The following is a 19998-nucleotide window of genomic DNA, read 5'->3' on the forward strand; positions in this document are numbered from 1 at the left end:
CCTGTGCAAACTCAGTTCACGCTAATAGAATGCATTGGCCAGCGCTGATTGGCCAATGCATTCTATTAGCCCGATGAAGTAGAGCTGAATGTGTGTGCTAAGCACACACATTCAGCACTGCTTCATCAAGCCAATACAATGCATTAGCCAGTGCTGATTGGCCAGAGTACGGAATTCGGCCAATCAGCGCTGGCTCTGCTGGAGGAGGCGGAGTCTAAGATCGCTCCACACCAGTCTCCATTCAGGTCCGACCTTAGACTCCGCCTCCTCCAGCAGAGCCAGCGCTGATTGGCCGAATTCCGTACTCTGGCCAATCAGCACTGGCTAATGCATTGTATTGGCTTGATGAAGCGGTGCTGAATGTGTGTGCTTAGCACACACATTCAGCTCTACTTCATCGGGCTAATAGAATGCATTGGCCAATCAGCGCTGGCCAATGCATTCTATTAGCGTGAACTGAGTTTGCACAGGGGTTCTAGTGCACCCTCGGCTCTGCTACATCAGATTGCTACATCTGATGTAGCAGTGCCGAGTGTGCATCAGATGTGTAGTTGAGCAAAACTGACTCAGCACTGCTAAGTCTGCATTCGCATAGGAATGCATTGGCCAGCCTTCGGCCAATCAGCGCTGGCTCTGCCGGAGGAGGCGGAGTCTAAGGTCGGACCTGAATGGAGACTGGTGTGGAGCTATCTTAGACTCCGCCTCCTCCAGCAGAGCCAGCGCTGATTGGCCGAATTCCGTACTCTGGCCAATCAGCACTGGCTAATGCATTGTATTGGCTTGATGAAGCAGTGCTGAATGTGTGTGCTTAGCACACACATTCAGCTCTACTTCATCGGGCTAATAGAATGCATTGGCCAGCGCTGATTGGCCGAATTCCGTACTCTGGCCAATCAGCACTGGCTAATGCATTGTATTGGCTTGATGAAGCAGTGCTGAATGTGTGTGCTTAGCACACACATTCAGCTCTACTTCATCGGGCTAATAGAATGCATTGGCCAATCAGCGCTGGCCAATGCATTCTATTAGCGTGAACTGAGTTTGCACAGGGGTTCTAGTGCACCCTCGGCTCTGCTACATCAGATTGCTACATCTGATGTAGCAGTGCCGAGTGTGCATCAGATGTGTAGTTGAGCAAAACTGACTCAGCACTGCTAAGTCTGCATTCGCATAGGAATGCATTGGCCAGCCTTCGGCCAATCAGCGCTGGCTCTGCCGGAGGAGGCGGAGTCTAAGGTCGGACCTGAATGGAGACTGGTGTGGAGCGATCTTAGACTCCGCCTCCTCCAGCAGAGCCAGCGCTGATTGGCCGAATTCCGTACTCTGGCCAATCAGCACTGGCTAATGCATTGTATTGGCTTGATGAAGCAGTGCTGAATGTGTGTGCTTAGCACACACATTCAGCTCTACTTCATCGGGCTAATAGAATGCATTGGCCAATCAGCGCTGGCCAATGCATTCTATTAGCGTGAACTGAGTTTGCACAGGGGTTCTAGTGCACCCTCGGCTCTGCTACATCAGATTGCTACATCTGATGTAGCAGTGCCGAGTGTGCATCAGATGTGTAGTTGAGCAAAACTGACTCAGCACTGCTAAGTCTGCATTCGCATAGGAATGCATTGGCCAGCCTTCGGCCAATCAGCGCTGGCTCTGCCGGAGGAGGCGGAGTCTAAGGTCGGACCTGAATGGAGACTGGTGTGGAGCTATCTTAGACTCCGCCTCCTCCAGCAGAGCCAGCGCTGATTGGTCGAGTTCCGTACTCTGGCCAATCAGCACTGGCCAATGCATTTCTATGGGGAAAAGTTAGCTTGCGAAAATCGCAAACTGACAGGGATTTCCATGAAATAAAGTGACTTTTATGCCCCCAGACATGCTTCCCCTGCTGTCCCAGTGTCATTCCAGGGTGTTGGTATCATTTCCTGGGGTGTCATAGTGGACTTGGTGACCCTCCAGACACGAATTTGGGTTTCCCCCTTAACGAGTTTATGTTCCCCATAGACTATAATGGGGTTCGAAACCCATTCGAACACTCGAACAGTGAGCGGCTGTTCGAATCGAATTTCGAACCTCGAACATTTTAGTGTTCGCTCATCTCTAATGGGGATCACTGCTGAATGGTCATTTCCTGTGTGTGTTTAGAGAAACTATAAAGTAGATACCAGCAGGGAAGTGTCAGAACAGCACAGGCAGGAGATCTGTTATAATAATACAACAATGACAACTAAGTAATGCAGTCTGTCTTTTTCTGCTTTATATTTTTAGCGTTTTTTCTGTAAGCTCTATATCTGATTTTCACTTTTCCCTTAGCTGAGCTGCTATGAGGAGGAAAAAAGAGATATATATTACTAAACGTCTTGTATTCTCTCGCTTCTGATTTGTTTAAAGCATACCTCTAGTCACAAGTGCACAATCCAAAATACTTTTTTAGCAAATATCATCATTTAATAATGTGTCCATTTGATAACTTCAAGTGATTCATGCATAGTATAAGAAAGGAACTGACAATGTGTTGAAAAGGATAATGGTCCCATAGTTTAATTAGAAGGTTAGCAAAGCAAACTGCAATGAGTTACAATATTTACAAGTTACTTAAAAAATAAAGTAGTGATTAACACACATCAAAACTCATTTTTGGTAACTACTCCATTCGTACAACAGTTACAAGGAGCTTGAAAAAAGGCCAATTCCCATGTTGAAAGTTTCAGTGTTGAAACAAAATGTCTACTAGAATAAGAACTTGTTTGGAAATTACTGATTGAAATGAGACATGACTTTTTGTACTGTAAAATTTCTGGAAGTATAGGGGAGTGTATGAGAATCAGGACATAGTGAATGTGTACAGCAATTCTCCCATACAACTAGTACAAAATTAAGATACTATTTAAATGTCCATTTGCGAGATGACCTTTGTTGTCAAATATTTCCTGCTTTGATAAGACTCTGACTATCTAAATCTAAATGTTCTCTCCCAGTCATGGATCTTCCTTAAAGGGTACTTATCTTTGGAAATCGCTGCTATGACTAGAATAACTGCTTGCGAGTGCCAGGATGGGACTTATGGAAACAAGTGGGTGACGCTGTTCTTCACTGTTCCATGACTCCCACAAAGGTAACTGAAAGCCATGGAAACAGTGTAGTACATTTAGCTATGCTGTTTCCATAACTGTGGAGATGTAGCTCAGCTGTTCTATGCTGTTACAGTACCTCTCATGCAGAATTATGGAACCTAGTGGCAAGGATTTGCAAGCAGTTTTTCCTGTCTTGGCAACGATTTCCCAAGATAGGAATAATTCTTTGAAGCTAAGTCCCCATGTAGCGAGCTGCAGCCAAAAATAGGACCACAGCGGAAACGCATTACTCTTTTATTCTTCAGTGATTTTCACAGAAAGCCCGCAGAGTTTTCTTCTGCAGACTTTCTGCCCCAATTATACCTATATGGAAAATGCCAGCATTTCCCTATGTATAATTCACATGCTGCGACTTAGAAAAATGTGAGCGGTTTTGAAATCGCAGCATTTCCACTGCAGATTTTTTCTGCAATGTGTGGATAGGATTAGCCAGAATCCCATCCACATTGCAGGTACATGTTCGCAACGTGGGGACCTGGCCTAAGCCACAGTTAGATGCATATTTCTGAACGAAAGTGCAAAGAAAACCTCAAAGTCTTTGATCTTCAAAACTGTGCTAGAAAAACTTTAGAATTAGATTAGTTGCTTTGAGAAAACACCACTTGGTTTTTGTACATGTCATCAGATACAGCAACAAATGTGTTCATTTTCTTACCAAGTATTATGTAATTGTGCCTCTCAAGCATAAATTATTTGTTATGCAATTCAGGCAAAAATGGTGCATTATATATTTTATATATAATGATTTTATGCCAATTATCTAAAACATTAAATTAGTTTTACAATGTTTTCAGCAGGGTAAACCTTAAATGATTACCATTTACAAGAGAAGGAATGAGGTAGGGGATATCTTACAGTAACTCGAGAATGAGTTCCATGCTAACAGTTGGATGAAGGTTACTTATATTGAAAGTATAACAATACTAATATAAAAAAAAACTTCAAAAAATTTCTAAGAAAAAAGTGCAACCTATATTACAAGGGAAATGAATCTACATATTTCACAACATAGATCAATCAGGAGTTGTACAGAATGATGGGTTGTGTCAGTTAAATTCTGAAATTTCAATTAACATGTATGTACTGTTTATATGTAAGCTGAGAATACTTGTCGTACGGTAGCAATTTCATTTTTGGTATCTTATCAGTAAGAACACGAAATGTATTCTCCAACATTTCTAGCTTTATGACTAGATGGAGAACATTACCAGTCTGAACAGAAAGGTCTGAAATGGACTAGACCACTTGAGAGAAATGTGTAATAGCTTAAGTAAGTATCGGGTAAACCTAAAGAAATGGCTGAGAATTCATAGAAAATGGCATATTACAGCACAGAAATTCAAGAATTCTAATTGGTCAACTCAGAATTGTGCTGTTGTAGTTTATTGAAATACTAAACAGAAAAGACTCAGCAAGCCTGCTGAACAGTCAGCATGAAAACAGACGCAAATATCTTACTGTTTCCTAAAAAAAAAAGTGATCATTCACAAACAGATCCCTAATATTTTAACTTTTTTTTTTTTTACTTTTTTCAATTTATAATTTTATATATAAAAAAAAACAAAAAATAGTCACAGTATTTTAAGACAAAGCTTGTGAAAAGATTATCAAGAAAGACATCTTGATTATTTGCACGCATTCAGTTATTTTTGTTCTCCATTCCCATAAGCCTCCTCGACATTCATCCGCCTGGAAAAGCAGCGTGGGTAAATGCTGAGAATTCCCTTAAAACAATTTTTTTCTTGAGGTACTAGGAATTTTGGTGACCACTGCAGTAAACTAGGAAAACTGTAACACTTGTCTTTATTGTCTCTAGAACTGTTAAATAGTACGGGCAGCTGGTATTAAAAATATGTCCCAGAAACGGTGATTTTTTTTCTGTTTGCAAACACCGTAATAGTCATTTGTACGAGAATGTTCTACGCCACAACAGTTCTTCCATTAGTACTGTGTCACTACAGTTGATAAAAAAGTATGAACAAACAAGATGCGTAGTCAGTTCTTAGAGAAACTTAGTTCCTTGTTTTAAATAACTGAACGTTACATATATACATACACCTGCAAGAGTACCAGTGCTTGGAAAAAACAAGACATATGTTTGAAGTCCTAAAAGCAGCTTTTGTGTACTTTAGTTGTATTAGTCTTCGGGAAAGTCCTAGTCGCATCTCCAGAAGTAGTTATTCTTTTTTGGTCACCGTAAAGTTTTTAAAACATGAGGCTCTAGTTTGTTGTGAAGTATCTATTGTTCTTTCATCCACATGTTTCATTTTGCTATAGGAGTCCTCAAGATCTTCTTTTGGCATTCTGATTTCCATGCGCTCTTTCTGGTTTCCACTAAGAGTCCTGTAAATAAAAAAGCTGATCAGAATGCCATAGATGCCTAAAATAACAGATGACGTGCATGTTGTATAAGTTATACAAGAAATTAAGCTCTTTATGTCACCCATTCAAAAAAATAGACTACCCTGAACATTAGCACATACATGTCCAAGGTGATAGATGTACATAAAGTGACCTACACTATAAAACAACCGCTCAGATGTATTAGCAGGACTAGGGCAGGATTAGTGTTCAGACTCTAAATTTAAACAATAAGTCAACTCAAAAACAAAAAGCAAAACTTGCCAATGGTAAGATGTAGAAACAAAAATTGTATTAGAAAGTTGCATAGCTTTTCATTGTACAATGACAAAACTTGTTTAAAGGGTTTGTGCCATTATGGACACATATTGCCAATTCACAGGACATGGAATAACTGTCTGTTTGTGAAAGGGCGCAACCCTTTAAAGGAAATTGATTACATTTTTGTACATTTTTTGTAAATGTAGTATGATCTAATTACATGTTCTGTTTTGAAGAGTTTCTTTAGTCTTGTAGACCTTGTAACTTACTGTACATGAACTAAAGTGGATCCAATGAGGCAAGTAATATTTTATAGCAAAGGGTATGTTAAAGAAAACATGTCAGAAAGTTTTTCCTCTTCACCCAAAAAAAATCAAAAGAAAAAAAAAACTAAAGAAAAATAAAACACTTTCATCCTTCCATGAACATTTACCTTGTTTTTTCTGAGGCAGAGGACACTCAGGAGAAGAACTAAGCTGGGCATGCCTTTTATATACTGTAACCTTTTTTTATATTTGAGACTGCTGTGGACACAAAGAAAATTAACTTTTAGCAATTATGCAAATTAGGCATTTGGAGCATAGGGGTGTTACCTCAGGTCCCCACCACTGCTCTAGCTGGTGAAACCACACCCCTGTTCATGTTTGTGCCATCCCTGTGAAGTTGGTAGCTTATCCTCTCACTGCTCCACCGTTACAGAAGACGTCCCCTCATGAGATCTCGCGTATGCACAGTGCATAACTATAGTCCTTCCAGTGAAGCCTCTTCTTTTCCGGGTGCAGGGCAGGCTGAGCAGATGGTGCTTGCGCAGTATGCTCACACAAGCTGAGAGAGTAAGCGGGGTGTGGGTTCCTCAGCTAGAGCAGTGCTCCAAGTGCCTAATTTGCACTATTTTCCTCAGTATCCACTGCACTCTTAAAGATAAAAGATGTATGACTTTTATCATTAAATTTTATTATTATGTTATGTATGTATTATCTATATCACTATAGGGCAGTTTAAAGGGGTTGAGGAGGTAATGGATTCCCTTTGAAGTTGACCGTCATTTACATCCTAACTAGAGGTCTCGTGAGATGTGGCTGAGTATCACTACAAATACACCTAATCTATCCCCCCCCCAGTATCACATGCTCATTGTCAATGAACTGCCACCGCTAAGGATTATTTTCCAAGATATCCCACTTATGCAGGAAGCCTTCAGGTGCCCTCTTATCGCTACATAATCCCAAATTATGTATATAACTACCACTATGTTCCCTAAACTATTATCTCAACAGGTAGGGTTAAGTGCATCAAACAATATGAATTTGTTCAAGAACATAAGACAAAACTTATTTATTCATAGATTCTGAACCCTTGCGGGTAGGGCCCTCTGCCCCACTGTACCAGTCGGTCACTGTTAGTTTTATATCTGCATGTATATTTTGCGTACTGTATGTAACCCCCAAATGTAAAGCACCATGGAATTAATGGTGCTATATAAATAATAATAATAAATAAAGGGAATTTAATTTCACAAAAAGGTTCAGAATGCTTACACATACAAAAGAGGTAAAAGATGACATACAGTAATATGATGCAACGAGGTTACATAAAATAAAAATAAATAAACCGGAAACCTAACAATGACATAGATGGGCTCAGAATCTGACACTGGGGCAGGTGGGGAGAAACAAAGACAAAATTTCACGGTCAGTGAGCCTCCAAGAAATGGCCACCATCCCTGGTTTTCCATAGATTAAATGATAATAATCTTATCTTGAGTGTCCATCCCCCTTCTCTTTATTTCATGGGGAGGGGAAATGTCTGTGTCTGGTTTCTTGCATTTATCCTAATCCCCAAAAGGTGATCTGATTGTTTAAGCCACCAGCCTCTGCTATAACCCTTATCTGTGTTGTGCTGACTTCAAAGGAATGCTATTCACAGACTAGAGGTGATAAGACCAACACACACATGGATCTTCCAAAGTCAGGCCCAGACTAATATTAATACTTTCCTCTTGAATATGTTATAATCACCACATAAACATACTAATGATCAATATGATTCCACTGACAAGTATACACAGTAGCTTAGTAAGCTTTCATTACACTGACCATGGCCTTAAAACATTTCTGGAAGCCACCAGCTTGTCAAAAGTGGAATAAAACTAGACGTCAACTGTGCATGTGTAGGCTTCAGGCCTGCTCGTAATAAAGTGCCAGGCTTATCCACTCAGCTAGACTGGGCAGATTTAGGGCATGGGCAGCTTAACTCTTCTCCTGAGTGTCTCCAACTTTGTGGCTTTAGCAAAGTCATAATCATGGGGCTGCTAAATGCATAATATATAATACAGCTGATGAGACAATAAACAGCTATAACACATCACAAATGTGACATGCGGTGATTCATTGTCCATGAAGTATGTGTTTAATGTGTCCTTATGTCTGACTTACATGCCATGTCTTAAAACATGCCGTTCCCATTCAGTGTTGAGCGTAAATGTTCTCCCACAGAATTCACATGGAAACCGTTTCTCCTGAACAGTAGCCTTGATATCAGACAATTCTGCAGGAGTGATAGAATGAAGAAACATTGATTGTCATGTTTTCCATATCTGTATTACCAATGACCATTTATATGCTTTATTTGGAATGGTCACTTTCACTTTCTAGGCTAGTTACAAGGGGATTCCGGCTATAGCTAGGATATGCTGTCTGCTGGATTGAAGTAGGGTTGCTCTGTGGCTCCTTCTGAGTTTTTCCACACACAGTGCCACAGCTGACCAGGTCTCGTGTGGATACTGCAGTCCCATTCAAGGTGCAGAAAAATGCTGAAGAGGCCTTAGGCCCTTAGTTACCACAATTGTTAGGGGTCACTACAATAGACCCCTTATGATCTGTTTGGATATTTATTAGCAATATGTAGCCACTTGCTGTAGCTGACATCCTTTTAAATGTGCAGGCATTAACCTTAAAAGAATACCATATTACAGAATACCATCAAGCAAATGTATCAGTTAGAAATATACTGTGATAAAAATATTTAAAAAATACTTTAGAAACTTAAATGGGGCACACTGGTCATTTCTTTCAGTCATTACATTGTCTGAATGACTATAGGTTTCTTTGACTGAGACTCTGTCTTCCTAATTACATCATGGAAGACAGACTTGCACATTCTCAGTCAGCGCCCTCTATTGGTGTGCATACTTGAGGCACTGACATCCTAATTAGATCATGGAAGTCAGATTTGCATATTCTTCCCATATCCCCTCAACAGTAATAGTTGTTTCCTCCCAGTGTTTTTCTTTATCCTATTTTTAACATGTGAGCTCTCTCTTCTGGAACGGGTTGCTGTACAAACAGGTTTCTTTTCTGCTGTCCGTAGATACTGTTGAGAATTAGAATATGACCCCCTGGTTTTTTGCCCTTCCTCTTTAGTCATAATGAGTCTCTGCTTCTCCTCTCGCTGTCACATAATTTACTACCTGCAACGACCCCTCTCTCACAGTCAGATCACCATACCACCATTACCTTCCCCAGTGTTATCAGCAGGTTTATAAAGACCTTTGGTGACATCATCCTCACAGTCTAAGGTCCTGGAAGGTATATTTTAGAATTATCTTTGCAGTGTTTTGCAGAGAAAGGAAATTGACATGGGTACAGGTATTAGACATGGGTGACAGTATCAGCAATAGCAGATTTTAAATCTATTTCAATGACTACCATCCATAGCTGCAAAAATAAATCGCTTGAGTATCATTTTAAAATAAGTTAAAATAAAAACATGTTCTCAAATATATCCTTGGTATCTCCTTAGAATAGCTAGAGCAGATTCATTTTGATAGTAGCATATTACCGTACTAGTACTCTATTTACTGTAGTTTTTTATGGCAGGGGCCGTTCTCCTTTTGTCTCACTATTTTTATTTTGTTACCTCCCTAACTATAAAGTTCCGCTGAATATGTTGAGCTACAGAGATCAACTTGGACTTCTGCAGAGTAATGACTTGCTGCGGTGTTATACTTTATCACACAACACAACAAAAGTCAGTCTTTGAAAAAATTGTGTTAATGCTCTTTGCCACGTTGTTGTTAACATGTTAAGTGTAATTTTAACTCTTCCTCAGATCGCACGCATTGAAATGAATGGACGTAGCCGGCACGCGGGGGGTTAAGCGGCCGGCTGGCGTCAAAGCGAAAGTACCAGGTGCTTCCATTCATTTCAATGCGTGCGTGCTGTTCGGATCGGCTGATCCGAACAGTACTCGCTCATCTCTAGTCGCGTATTTAAATATGGCAGCCGACGGGTCTCCATTGTATTATAAAGCAGAGACTCCGTAGCAATGCCCTCTTAAACCCACGGAGAAACATTAAAATTAAAAAAGAACTAAAAAATAAATTCAACCCCCTTTCCCTATAACACATAAAAGTAGATAAGTAGAGTAAAGCACAGACAAACAAAACAACACATTTTTTTCACATCCCATAAAAACAATAGACATCCCCCAAAATGGTATGAATAAAAAGTAAATCTGATTCTTCAAAGAAAGGCGCCTTATGCACAACATAAAAGCATTAGGGTTGTCAGAATATTGCAAGTCCAAGGAAATATTTTTTTACAAAGTGTGGGATTTTAAAAAAAATTATATAAATTTAGTATGGCTGTAATCATACCGACCCACAGAATACAGGTGACACTTCATTTTTGCTCCCCAGTGAACACCGTAAAAACAAAGCCCATAAGGAAGTCGCACAAATGCAGCTTATATCTTATTCCACAACATACTGAATTTATTTTCAGCTTCCCAGTACACTGTATGGAATATTACATGGGACCATTACGATGTACAGTTCGTCCTGCAAAAGTTAGCTCTCATACGGCTCTGAGAGCAGAAAAATAAAAAAGTAATGGTTTTCGGAAGGTGGAGTAAAAAGCGGAAATGTAAAAGTGGTTGCGGTGGGAAAGGATTAAAGGGGTTGTCAATGAATTTCAGAACTCATAGAAGAGGCCAGGGAAGGTGAAACATAAATAAAAAATCATACTCACCTGTCCCTAATGCTCCGGTTTCTGCATGCTGTGCCTTTACCACTGGAAGTCCTGTGCTACTGCTGAGGCCTATCAGTGGCCTCAGAAAAGGAACTGGTGACATATGTTAGTGATGTCACTGGTTCCTTTCCTGCTGACAGGTGAGTATGATTTTTGAGTTTTTTTTTTTTTTTTTTATGTCTCACCTTCCCTGGCCTCTTCCCTGAGTTCTGAAATTCATGGACAACCCCTTTACACTTTGCTAGATCTATATATAAATAAATATTTTTACTTCAGTCTTTCCAACTCAATTGTAATCCTATATAGAGAGGGAGGTCAACCAACCTGTGTATTTAAGCAGTGACTGACTGGGGTGCTCAGTAGAATTCATTCTGGGGGTCCACTTGCTAAATGCAAATATTACCTGCCTCTTATTTTTTCAGCATTAGCATGCTACCTACCCCTTGCCTTAGAATAGGACACCCTTAGCTCTGTGATGGGGGTCTGACAGTGACAATAAGGAGATAGGGCCCAGGAGGGAAGATAGTGCCCGACTTCCCTCTGCACCTAGCTGTCACCTAGGTCATCCAATACATCTACATATAATAAACGCAGTAGTTGGTTAAACTTATGAAATCCATAACATTATTATTTGGGGACATAAGTTGTGTGAGATGGTGTATGCAGCTGTTAGGATTGGGTCCCGCAGGGTTCTCTCTCAGCACACAGCACCACCTGTGGGTCAATCTAACTCTGGCCCTCGGGTAGTGAGGTGTCTGGTGTGTCCAGCTTGCGACCTACTGAGCATGCTCAGACTTTTTGGAGCCACTCACAAGCTAAGTGCCAAATTTTCCCTATTGAGCATGAGCGGTGAGGTCACGGCTACCGCCCCTACTGGGAGGGGACTTCCCTTTAAATAGTGTGAGTCGACGCCCGCCCGGGTTCCCACTTTGACTGAAGTTTGCTAATGACAGTAGTTCAGGGCTAGGCTCCAGTATCCAGGTAGGTGTTCAGACTAGGCCTATGTGTGGGGTTTCTATAGCCTCTCTCTGCTCTGTAGTTAGTACCTATAAATCCTGAACTGTCAGCCCTACTCTAGGCTAGGAGCGTTGGGCTCTGTTCCAGCCTGAGGCGTTGACAGCAGGTGTGGTCTCTGAGTTAGCCTCTTTATACTGTCAAACTTCCTGTGTACTCCTAGCTGTTGCAGGAGCATGTTTTGTTGCTGAACTCTGCACCTGTCCAGTGAGGTTAACTGGCAGGGTGTTGCTGCAGCTTGTTCACATTGTGTACCGCGCCACATGACTGCCAGTGCAGTTTAACTGGTAGCACGCTGTTAAGACTTACAGCCGCCCATCAGAACCGTAACAGCAGCCTACCTGTACTTAGTGCAGTGATTGTACTTTGCCATGTACCACTTAGGCGCGGTTGGAGGGGCTTTGGTCTACTGGCCCCCCTAGATCAGGGGCCCAAGAGGGGGTTCACCTGTGCCCCTGTGGGTTAGTCTGAGCCTGGGAACCATGATTACTAGACAAGATTTACTCAAAAAATACTGCACCCTATAATATAAATATACTGTACATATTAATGAACACTGCATGGAAGATCTGACAGGATTGCTTTAAATGATGAGGAAAAGTCTTGTTAGGTTAGGCATTTTCCCATATCTAGTGGAAGCAGTTTTTCGAGGTTTGCTCCCTGCCAAATGATGAGTATATTTAAACAGCAACCAACCTCCAGTCTTAGTTTCTTCTTCATCACTACTTGAAGACTCAGGTTTATCTTTCATCTGCTCCAGTTGATCCAAATTAACTAATCCAACTAGTTCAAAGTTACGGCACACCTGTAATAGAGCAACCAATATGTAAATACCAATTCATGTAAGACAGTTTGGATTGTGCACAATGAAAGGTTCTGATCATTCCTAACATGCATTGTGAGTCAACTCCATGACTTTTGTAAAATCGTCAGCAAATGAAAATATTTTGTCCACATTCAGGGGCTGAAAATGATCAGAACAGGTTTACAGTCTCTAGATATAAACACCTTTGGATGCTTTTTTAGCACATTATTTTCCTCATTTACATCTAAAAACCTTATTCCAATAGGTCTTCATAGAAAAAAAATGAGCTTCATTAGTTTTAATTGTATCCTGCTTTTTTGAGCATACAGGCTGCTCAGTCCCTTTTTCAATCATATCTGTCAGAGAATCTGTCTAGTGGCTCAGTCTGTAGCTCTTATCTTTATCACCAAATGATCGTGGTAGAAACCATGACATATACAAAGTCTATCTGATTACAATATGAGAACAGAGGTATAGAAAGCAAATGCCTGGAACCAAGTGTTAACATCCACCACTCCGGAGGGATTATGTGCTTCACATTAAATAAACCATTGTGGTCAATTAACTAAGACAATAGTTACAAACTGGAATTGGCCTCACAGCCCATGTTATACTGTATCATGGTTTTGATAAGGTCAAAGCCGTGTTTATGACTAACTGACTAATAATCCAGAGTAACTGTTGTCGTCCTAATTAATTAGGCTGAGTGCCAGGCGGTAAAGAAGTCACACCACTCTATGTGTTGGTATTAGTTCTTTTCTCAGCGAAGGAATGTGTGCTGATGCAGTTTTTATTAAAAACACGAGGGTTAAATAGTAGCAGAGAAAGAAAGTGATATAACAACAACATAAATTTTCATATTCATTCCTGATTGGTATGATACATCTCAATCAAACAGAAAAAGTTTAAGCAGTGCCATATATAGCCAGCTGTTCCAGCTCCTGCGTGGTGACCTTGGGGCGCTGTCTGTGCAGCAGCAAGCCAAGCATTTGGTTTTCTTGCACCCATCCTGGATGCAGGCGCCATCTTATCATATAACAATATACCAGTTTCAAGCATACACAACTATATCTAGCATTCAGCTTTTAAGAATAACAATGTTTTTCATACATTACATGATTATAACCTTCACAGTTTCATTAAAATGGGCAGATTACTACAACTCAGCTAGGTTTTGCCAACACTGTGGCATAATATGGTACCTGAGATCAATAATGGATACACTGAGTAAATTACTCAAGGGTGATGGACTGAAGTCTCCTTGAGGCTAAAGCCCCATGTAGCGAGCCAGAAGACAAAAGGCGCAGCACCTTTCACAGAAAGTCTGCAGAGTTCTCCTCTGCAGACTTTCTGCTTTTATTATACCTACACAGAAAACATCATCCTTTCCATAAGCATAACTGATATACTTGTGCTTTACAAAAACGCTTGCGTATTTTTAAATTGTAGCATTGCCGCTGCAAATTTTTTTCTGCATTGTCTGGATGTTCTGTTTTTTTTTGCCATAGAGGTGTATGCTACATTGGGGCCGTGCCTAATGGAACATTCTTGCTACATAGAGGCTGTGCCTAGTGGAACTGTTTCTTTGTATTAAGGAAAATATTGTAATTTTTTTGACAGGAAGTAAACTATTACCATAAGAGACCAGGAAAAAATTAAAACAATGACACATTTAGCATCCTATTCTTTAAAACTGTATGTATCATCAATGACTACTAATGCCAGTAGGAAAATAGCACCCCATTTAATATATCTAGGGATGCTGCTTTACATTTATTTTAACTAATGGCTTATGAGAAATATACGCAAATGACTAACACACTTATTACAAGTTTATCGCTGACCTCTTACGGTATTTACATTGTGATGTGTCACTCCCTCATCACTAAAAACTTGTCTATGGACTTTATAGCTTCGCTATCCAAAAAACAATCACAGATGGAGGTACACATGACCTGCTTCTGTCCCTATATGCGCTTATAGAAAACTGTGAGTTTGCTAGTGGTTGGTTTCACAGAAATGTTTCACAGGATAAAGCTGTACTTCATTTAAAACATATACATACTATTCTGTGCTCACCTATTAAATGGTGTCCCCCAGATAGAGCACCATTTTTCTATGGACAGATTTTCTTTAGAGGACTGATTTCCTCCCCATCAAAGAGGTTTTCTTTTAGCTTCACTTTGTTAGGTACATAGCCATGTAAATATCTTTCATCTGACAAATTAACATACCTTTTCCATCTGAACTCTATCATGAATTTATATTTTCATACAACAGAATTATTACTTCCTGCACTAGTCCTTAGAAAAGGCAAACATCATAATTTATTCAATAAGTTGCTATAAAACAGAAAGCTGCTTTATAGTCGTGCAGAGAATGTAACTCATACCTTATGCTCCTCTCTTAGATGGCTATCTAATTCTTCATTTAGTTTGGATTCATAGTAGCACAGCTGACATTTGTAGGGCTTCAATTCATTATGTTTCTCTATATGCTGTTGCAGATTTTCATCACTGGAGCAGGTAAAAGTGCATTTATCACATCGAAACACAACTCCCTGCAGTTGCTTTGATAGCTTGGAGCGGCAAACTTCTATAGGGACAACTCTCTCCTCTGAAATGAAGACATAAAGAAGATATTGAAGGCACACACAAAACTAACAATTACAAAACGTTTACACATCAATATTCATGCCAGCACTATTGTATGTGGGTCTTTATTTTAGACAATACACCCTTTTCTAACAATGACCATTAAAGCTGCTAAATATTTTCGGCTACAATATGTATCAATTAAGTGATTGTTTGGCCAACCACAAAGGAACAAAGTGTCTAAAACAACAAACAACCTGAGCTAAAGTACAACTGCTGAGAATTCTCTACCCAAACAATGTGCCTTTATGTTGTTTAGCCTGTTGTGACTTTTTTTTTTTTATTAATTCAAAAGCAGTAATGCCAATACTGGACTGTTCTACTGTAAGGGCTGGGAAATCAGTTACATATTTTTCTATTTATTATGTACCGTATTTTTTGGACTATAAGACGCACTTTTTTTCCCCAAAATTTGGGGGGAAAAGAAGGGTGCATCTTATAGTCTGAATGTAGCGCCTGGCACCCGCCGTAATAGAGAGGCGAATGCCGGCAAGGGATAGACGCCGGCACAGGTGTCGGGGCCTGAGACATCGCTGCGTTCCTCTGCCCTGCATGAAGCCAGCAGCGGCAGGGGCGATGCTATTCCGCTCCTCCGTCCCCCCGCCGCTGGCTTCATGCAGGGCAGAGGAGCGCAGCGATGTCTCAGGCCCCGGCATCTATCCCGTGCCGGCATCCGCCTCTCTAGTACAGCGGATGCCGGGTCAGTATCGGTGGCCCCTTCTCCCCCGGGGCCGGTCCCCACCGGCCCCGTACCTGTAAAGTTGCAGGCCGACTCCTGCGCGGCGATATCGCAGGAGCCGACCTGTTCGGGTGACAGCCGGGAGCCTAATGAGGCTCCCAGGCCTGTCACTGCTGTATTAGTATTGCGGCTGGTCTCTATGACCAGCCGTAATACTAATAGACAGAATGTCCCATAGACGGCAATACAGTTGTATTGCCGTCTATGGGACCTGCGATCAAGTTCAAGCCCTCGGGGGGGAATAAAATAGTAAAAAAAAAAAAAAAAAAAAAAAAAAAAAGCTTTAAAAATATATAATAAAAATATAAAATAAATAAAAGTTCTAAATCACCTCCTGTCCCTAGAATATATATATAAAAGTAGAAAATCATATATCATAAACCACCGGGATTTTTTTCAATACAAGGTGATCTAAGCAATAGATAGTCCCCAAAATGGTATAACTAAAAAGTACTTCTGGCCCCGCAAAAAAAAACACTCTATGCGTCCCCGTACAGCTGCAGGGTCACCTGTCAATGTGGCCTTGCAGCTGTTGCAAAACTACAACTCCCATATATTAAATATTTTACCATTTTTTGCTTCAAATTTTTTTTTCCCTATTTTCCTCCTCTAAAACCTATGACTTTATGACTTTAACCAATAATAGATTTTGTAGGGACCTTTAATGGGAAGAGACGCATACCTCAATGACCACAAACTGATAATCCTCTTTTTATCAATCGGCAAATCCACCTGCAAGTGCACAGGAAGCAGATTTGCCTACAGAAAGCTGCATGGGCTCCAGTTCTCTTGAAAACCTAACTAACCTTAGTTGACATTTTCAGCGTCTGAATGCATTAAACCTGTCTTTAGGCAAATCTGGAAAAACAGGTCTGACCCAGTGCACTTGCCAGGTCATCTGCATATCTATAAAAGATGATCATCCCTACATTGTGTCATTAGCTTGTGGCCATAAAGGTAAGTTTTGCTCCTATTATAAAGGCACCATACACAGCACTATTGTTGGTATAGAATGTATTTTTTGGCTTACAGACACGGCAAACAGAATAAACCCTTAAAGGTATTGTCTCATGATGACAACGCCTATTCATGTGTACTTTTAGTTCACAGCACATGGATCCAATATTGTGATCAACAATAGAAATAAAGTTACAAGTAAGAAAGAAGCTTTAATAAATGCTTAAATGAAAGTAGCTGGCTATTCCTGGTAACTGTACTACAATTACGGAAACCTCTCTTCTAAAGGCTAAGGCCCCACATGGTGTCCCACAGCAAAAAAGTGCTGCAGGAAAAAAAGTGGCGACAATGAATCGCGGTTCTTCCTGCTGTGCTTTAGACAGAAAGTCCGCAGAGGTTTCCTCTGTAGAATCTCTGTTTCAGCTATACCTACACATGCTGTGATTTCCAAAACCATGGCATGTCTGCAACACAATTTTTACTACAAAGTGGGCATGGGGTTCACTAGAATCCCTTCCACTTTGCTCTGACTGTAAAATGCTGCGTTTTATTTCCGCTGCATTTCCAATGTGGGCAAATCGCACCGTTTACGCCACGTGGGGCCCCGACCTAAAGAGGTTTCCCAAGACTAAAATACTGATGATCTACTCTTCAGATAAGCCGTGAATATCAGATAAATGGAGTCTGACACCCAGCACCCACCAATCAGCGGCCTCCTCACTATCTGCCAAGCAGCGCTCTTCACATTTATCACTTGAATGGAACTGAGCTGTAAACAGGCCATGGACTTGTAAATGTGAAGTCATCTGACATGTGAAGCAGAAGTCTCAATCTCCTTATGGGGTCCCAGGTGTCTGGCCCCAACCAATCTTATATTGATGACCAAGGAATGGGTCATCAAAATTTTAGTTCTGGAAAATCCATTTAAATGCCTTTGGTATAGTCAAATAACATGATAAGGTGTCATGGATTTACAAGCTGGGATGGAATACCTGTTTTATCTGGCAGGTACTCCTTTCAGATTTATGGAAAACAAAAAGCCACAGCTCTAATAGGATTGCAGAGAATTAACATTGCAAAGGCAGTGGTTTTGCCATAAGTATAGCATGAGACAACATTTGACTAAAAGCATACTTATATACTTCACAACACTCAACAATCATCTACTTTACATTTTCTAGCTTTTCCATTCCTCTTCGGCGCACACTTATGTATCTGTTTCTATAAACATCATCACATTCCTGACTAAGCTATGTTTTTCACTGACTATATTGATTTGTATGTTCATGTTATACATGAACGCTCTGCCTACTGATCTAAACAACTAAGATTTTAAAACATCTAGTATAGGATACAAATGTCTGTCTGTCAGATGTGTGATATTAGAGCTCAGTCTTGGCCAAGTTAGATTGTCATGCCAGCTCAAGATTACAAATAATTATTCTTATTAAAGATTAAAATTGGGTTAACATCTACATTTATTATTACTATGTCATATCTAGTAGTCTGGGTTGCTAGAGAAATACTGTCTACCAACCAGTGTTTACAATGAGTCAAGACAGAATCGCCACAAAAATAAAGGCAGAGAAGGTGCAGAGGCTTGAAAAGACACAGGTCTTGATCAGTCATAGTTATAACCTCATGGAAAGGGAGAAAATATTTTAGAGTAAATTATCAGTCCGGGCAGGCTCCAGGAGGGTCACCATTTTCATGGCAGAAATCCAGATCTAGAAATTGCTAAAAATGTTTAGGTTGCTTTAGAGGTAGTGCTTATCTCTCACTTAGCTTTTTTTTTTAATGAATGTGCTGTCAATATCAAATATTTGCAATGAGTTTGAGATAGTTTTATTATAAAAACAGTTTTATATATATTTTTTTCACTGTTAAAGCCAGTAGTATAAGTATTGTTTTGCCCACTCAACTTGATGTGGTGGTACATTTGTGAGGTCTCTTGTTATAGTGGGATTTGTCATGGTAGGTTCTCCCACTGCTTGGAGACAACAGTTACATTCATTTTTAAGAATATCCCCTGTCATATTAAATTACCAGTCAGTAGTCTACTCACATTAGAATACATTAGGAATTAACATATGAGAAGGTGATCAATTGAGAAAGGATTGGTTTTCTAATATACTAAGTAAAACAATTAGTAAATTTACATTATCCAGCACAAAGATATGACATACATGCTGGAATAAATCATTTACCTCTGTGAAGGACAATATGATCTATCATATTGTGTTTATATTTGGTATGATATAGACAGAGAGGACATCGAAGGTCTTTGGGTCCTTCTTCAGGAAGGGTGGAATGGCCAGCCTCGACATGCATAGTGAAAGCAGATCTGTGAAAGTAAAATCCAAATATTTAAGTAAAGTAGTCAGGTAAGGAGTAAGTGTCTTTCTATTTTTTTTTTTATGTATGAATAGTTCAGGTGAGTATAAAAACGTCACAATATATCTTATGAGATGAAAATATGGAGCAGAGTAAGTGATGAGCAGAAAGACACAGAAAAACAGATGGCCTGCTATGGATAACAGCAAGATTGATATCTCACTAGAGTTGTATTCACATCTCTACTTTTCAGCGCTGACAAAATTTTCTGGATGGCTGCAATAAAAGTGCTAGAAATCTGCAAAACACTGATGATCTTAGTCAGCATGTGTCTGTACTTCTATCTCACTGACTGGGCATCTCCTCCTCTCCCCATAGTCTTCTAGGTCACCTGATCTATGTGTGACTGGAGTAGATTAGCAGGCAGGAAGAGAAGCTAACAAGAGACAATAGAAGCATTTTCATGTAATAAAACATAAGTTTCATTTTCACCTGAACTATTCAGTCAAAAAAACCCAATTAGGACAACTGTATACACTCTGAAAGTTTTACAAATAATATCAGATAAAACATTTCCAAAAATAAGAAATAGAGAAATTTGTCCACATACCTGAAGTGCTTAAACATTTTTTATTTGCATTCACTTAAAAATAGATGTTTTTGGCGGGGAAAGGGAGATGTTTACATATGCATCCTAATGTGACCATGAAGATCA

At 40.0% G+C, this 19998-nt stretch overlaps 1 protein-coding gene across 5 annotated transcripts in view; it reads right to left on the reverse strand.

Moving 5' to 3' along the window:
- Positions 1-2509: 2509 nt before the first annotated feature.
- ZNF462 (zinc finger protein 462) overlaps positions 2510-19998 on the reverse strand; it is an 88850-nt gene continuing 71361 nt past the window's right edge. For 3 of the 5 annotated variants that reach the window (XM_075279839.1, XM_075279819.1, XM_075279825.1), the window contains 5 exons: positions 19157-19293; positions 14992-15215; positions 12491-12599; positions 8186-8297; positions 2510-5471 (listed from right to left, as the gene is read on the reverse strand). In XM_075279839.1, the coding sequence (XP_075135940.1) occupies positions 5306-5471; positions 8186-8297; positions 12491-12599; positions 14992-15215; positions 19157-19293 (748 nt within the window). In that variant the 3' untranslated portion in view covers positions 2510-5305. The remainder of the gene's footprint in view (positions 5472-8185; positions 8298-12490; positions 12600-14991; positions 15216-19156; positions 19294-19998) is intronic. The other 2 variants (XM_075279832.1, XM_075279848.1) reach the window with 2 other exon arrangements.

This window comes from Leptodactylus fuscus, chromosome 1 (assembly GCF_031893055.1).
Source record: "Leptodactylus fuscus isolate aLepFus1 chromosome 1, aLepFus1.hap2, whole genome shotgun sequence".
Taxonomy (NCBI): Eukaryota; Metazoa; Chordata; class Amphibia; order Anura; family Leptodactylidae; genus Leptodactylus; species Leptodactylus fuscus.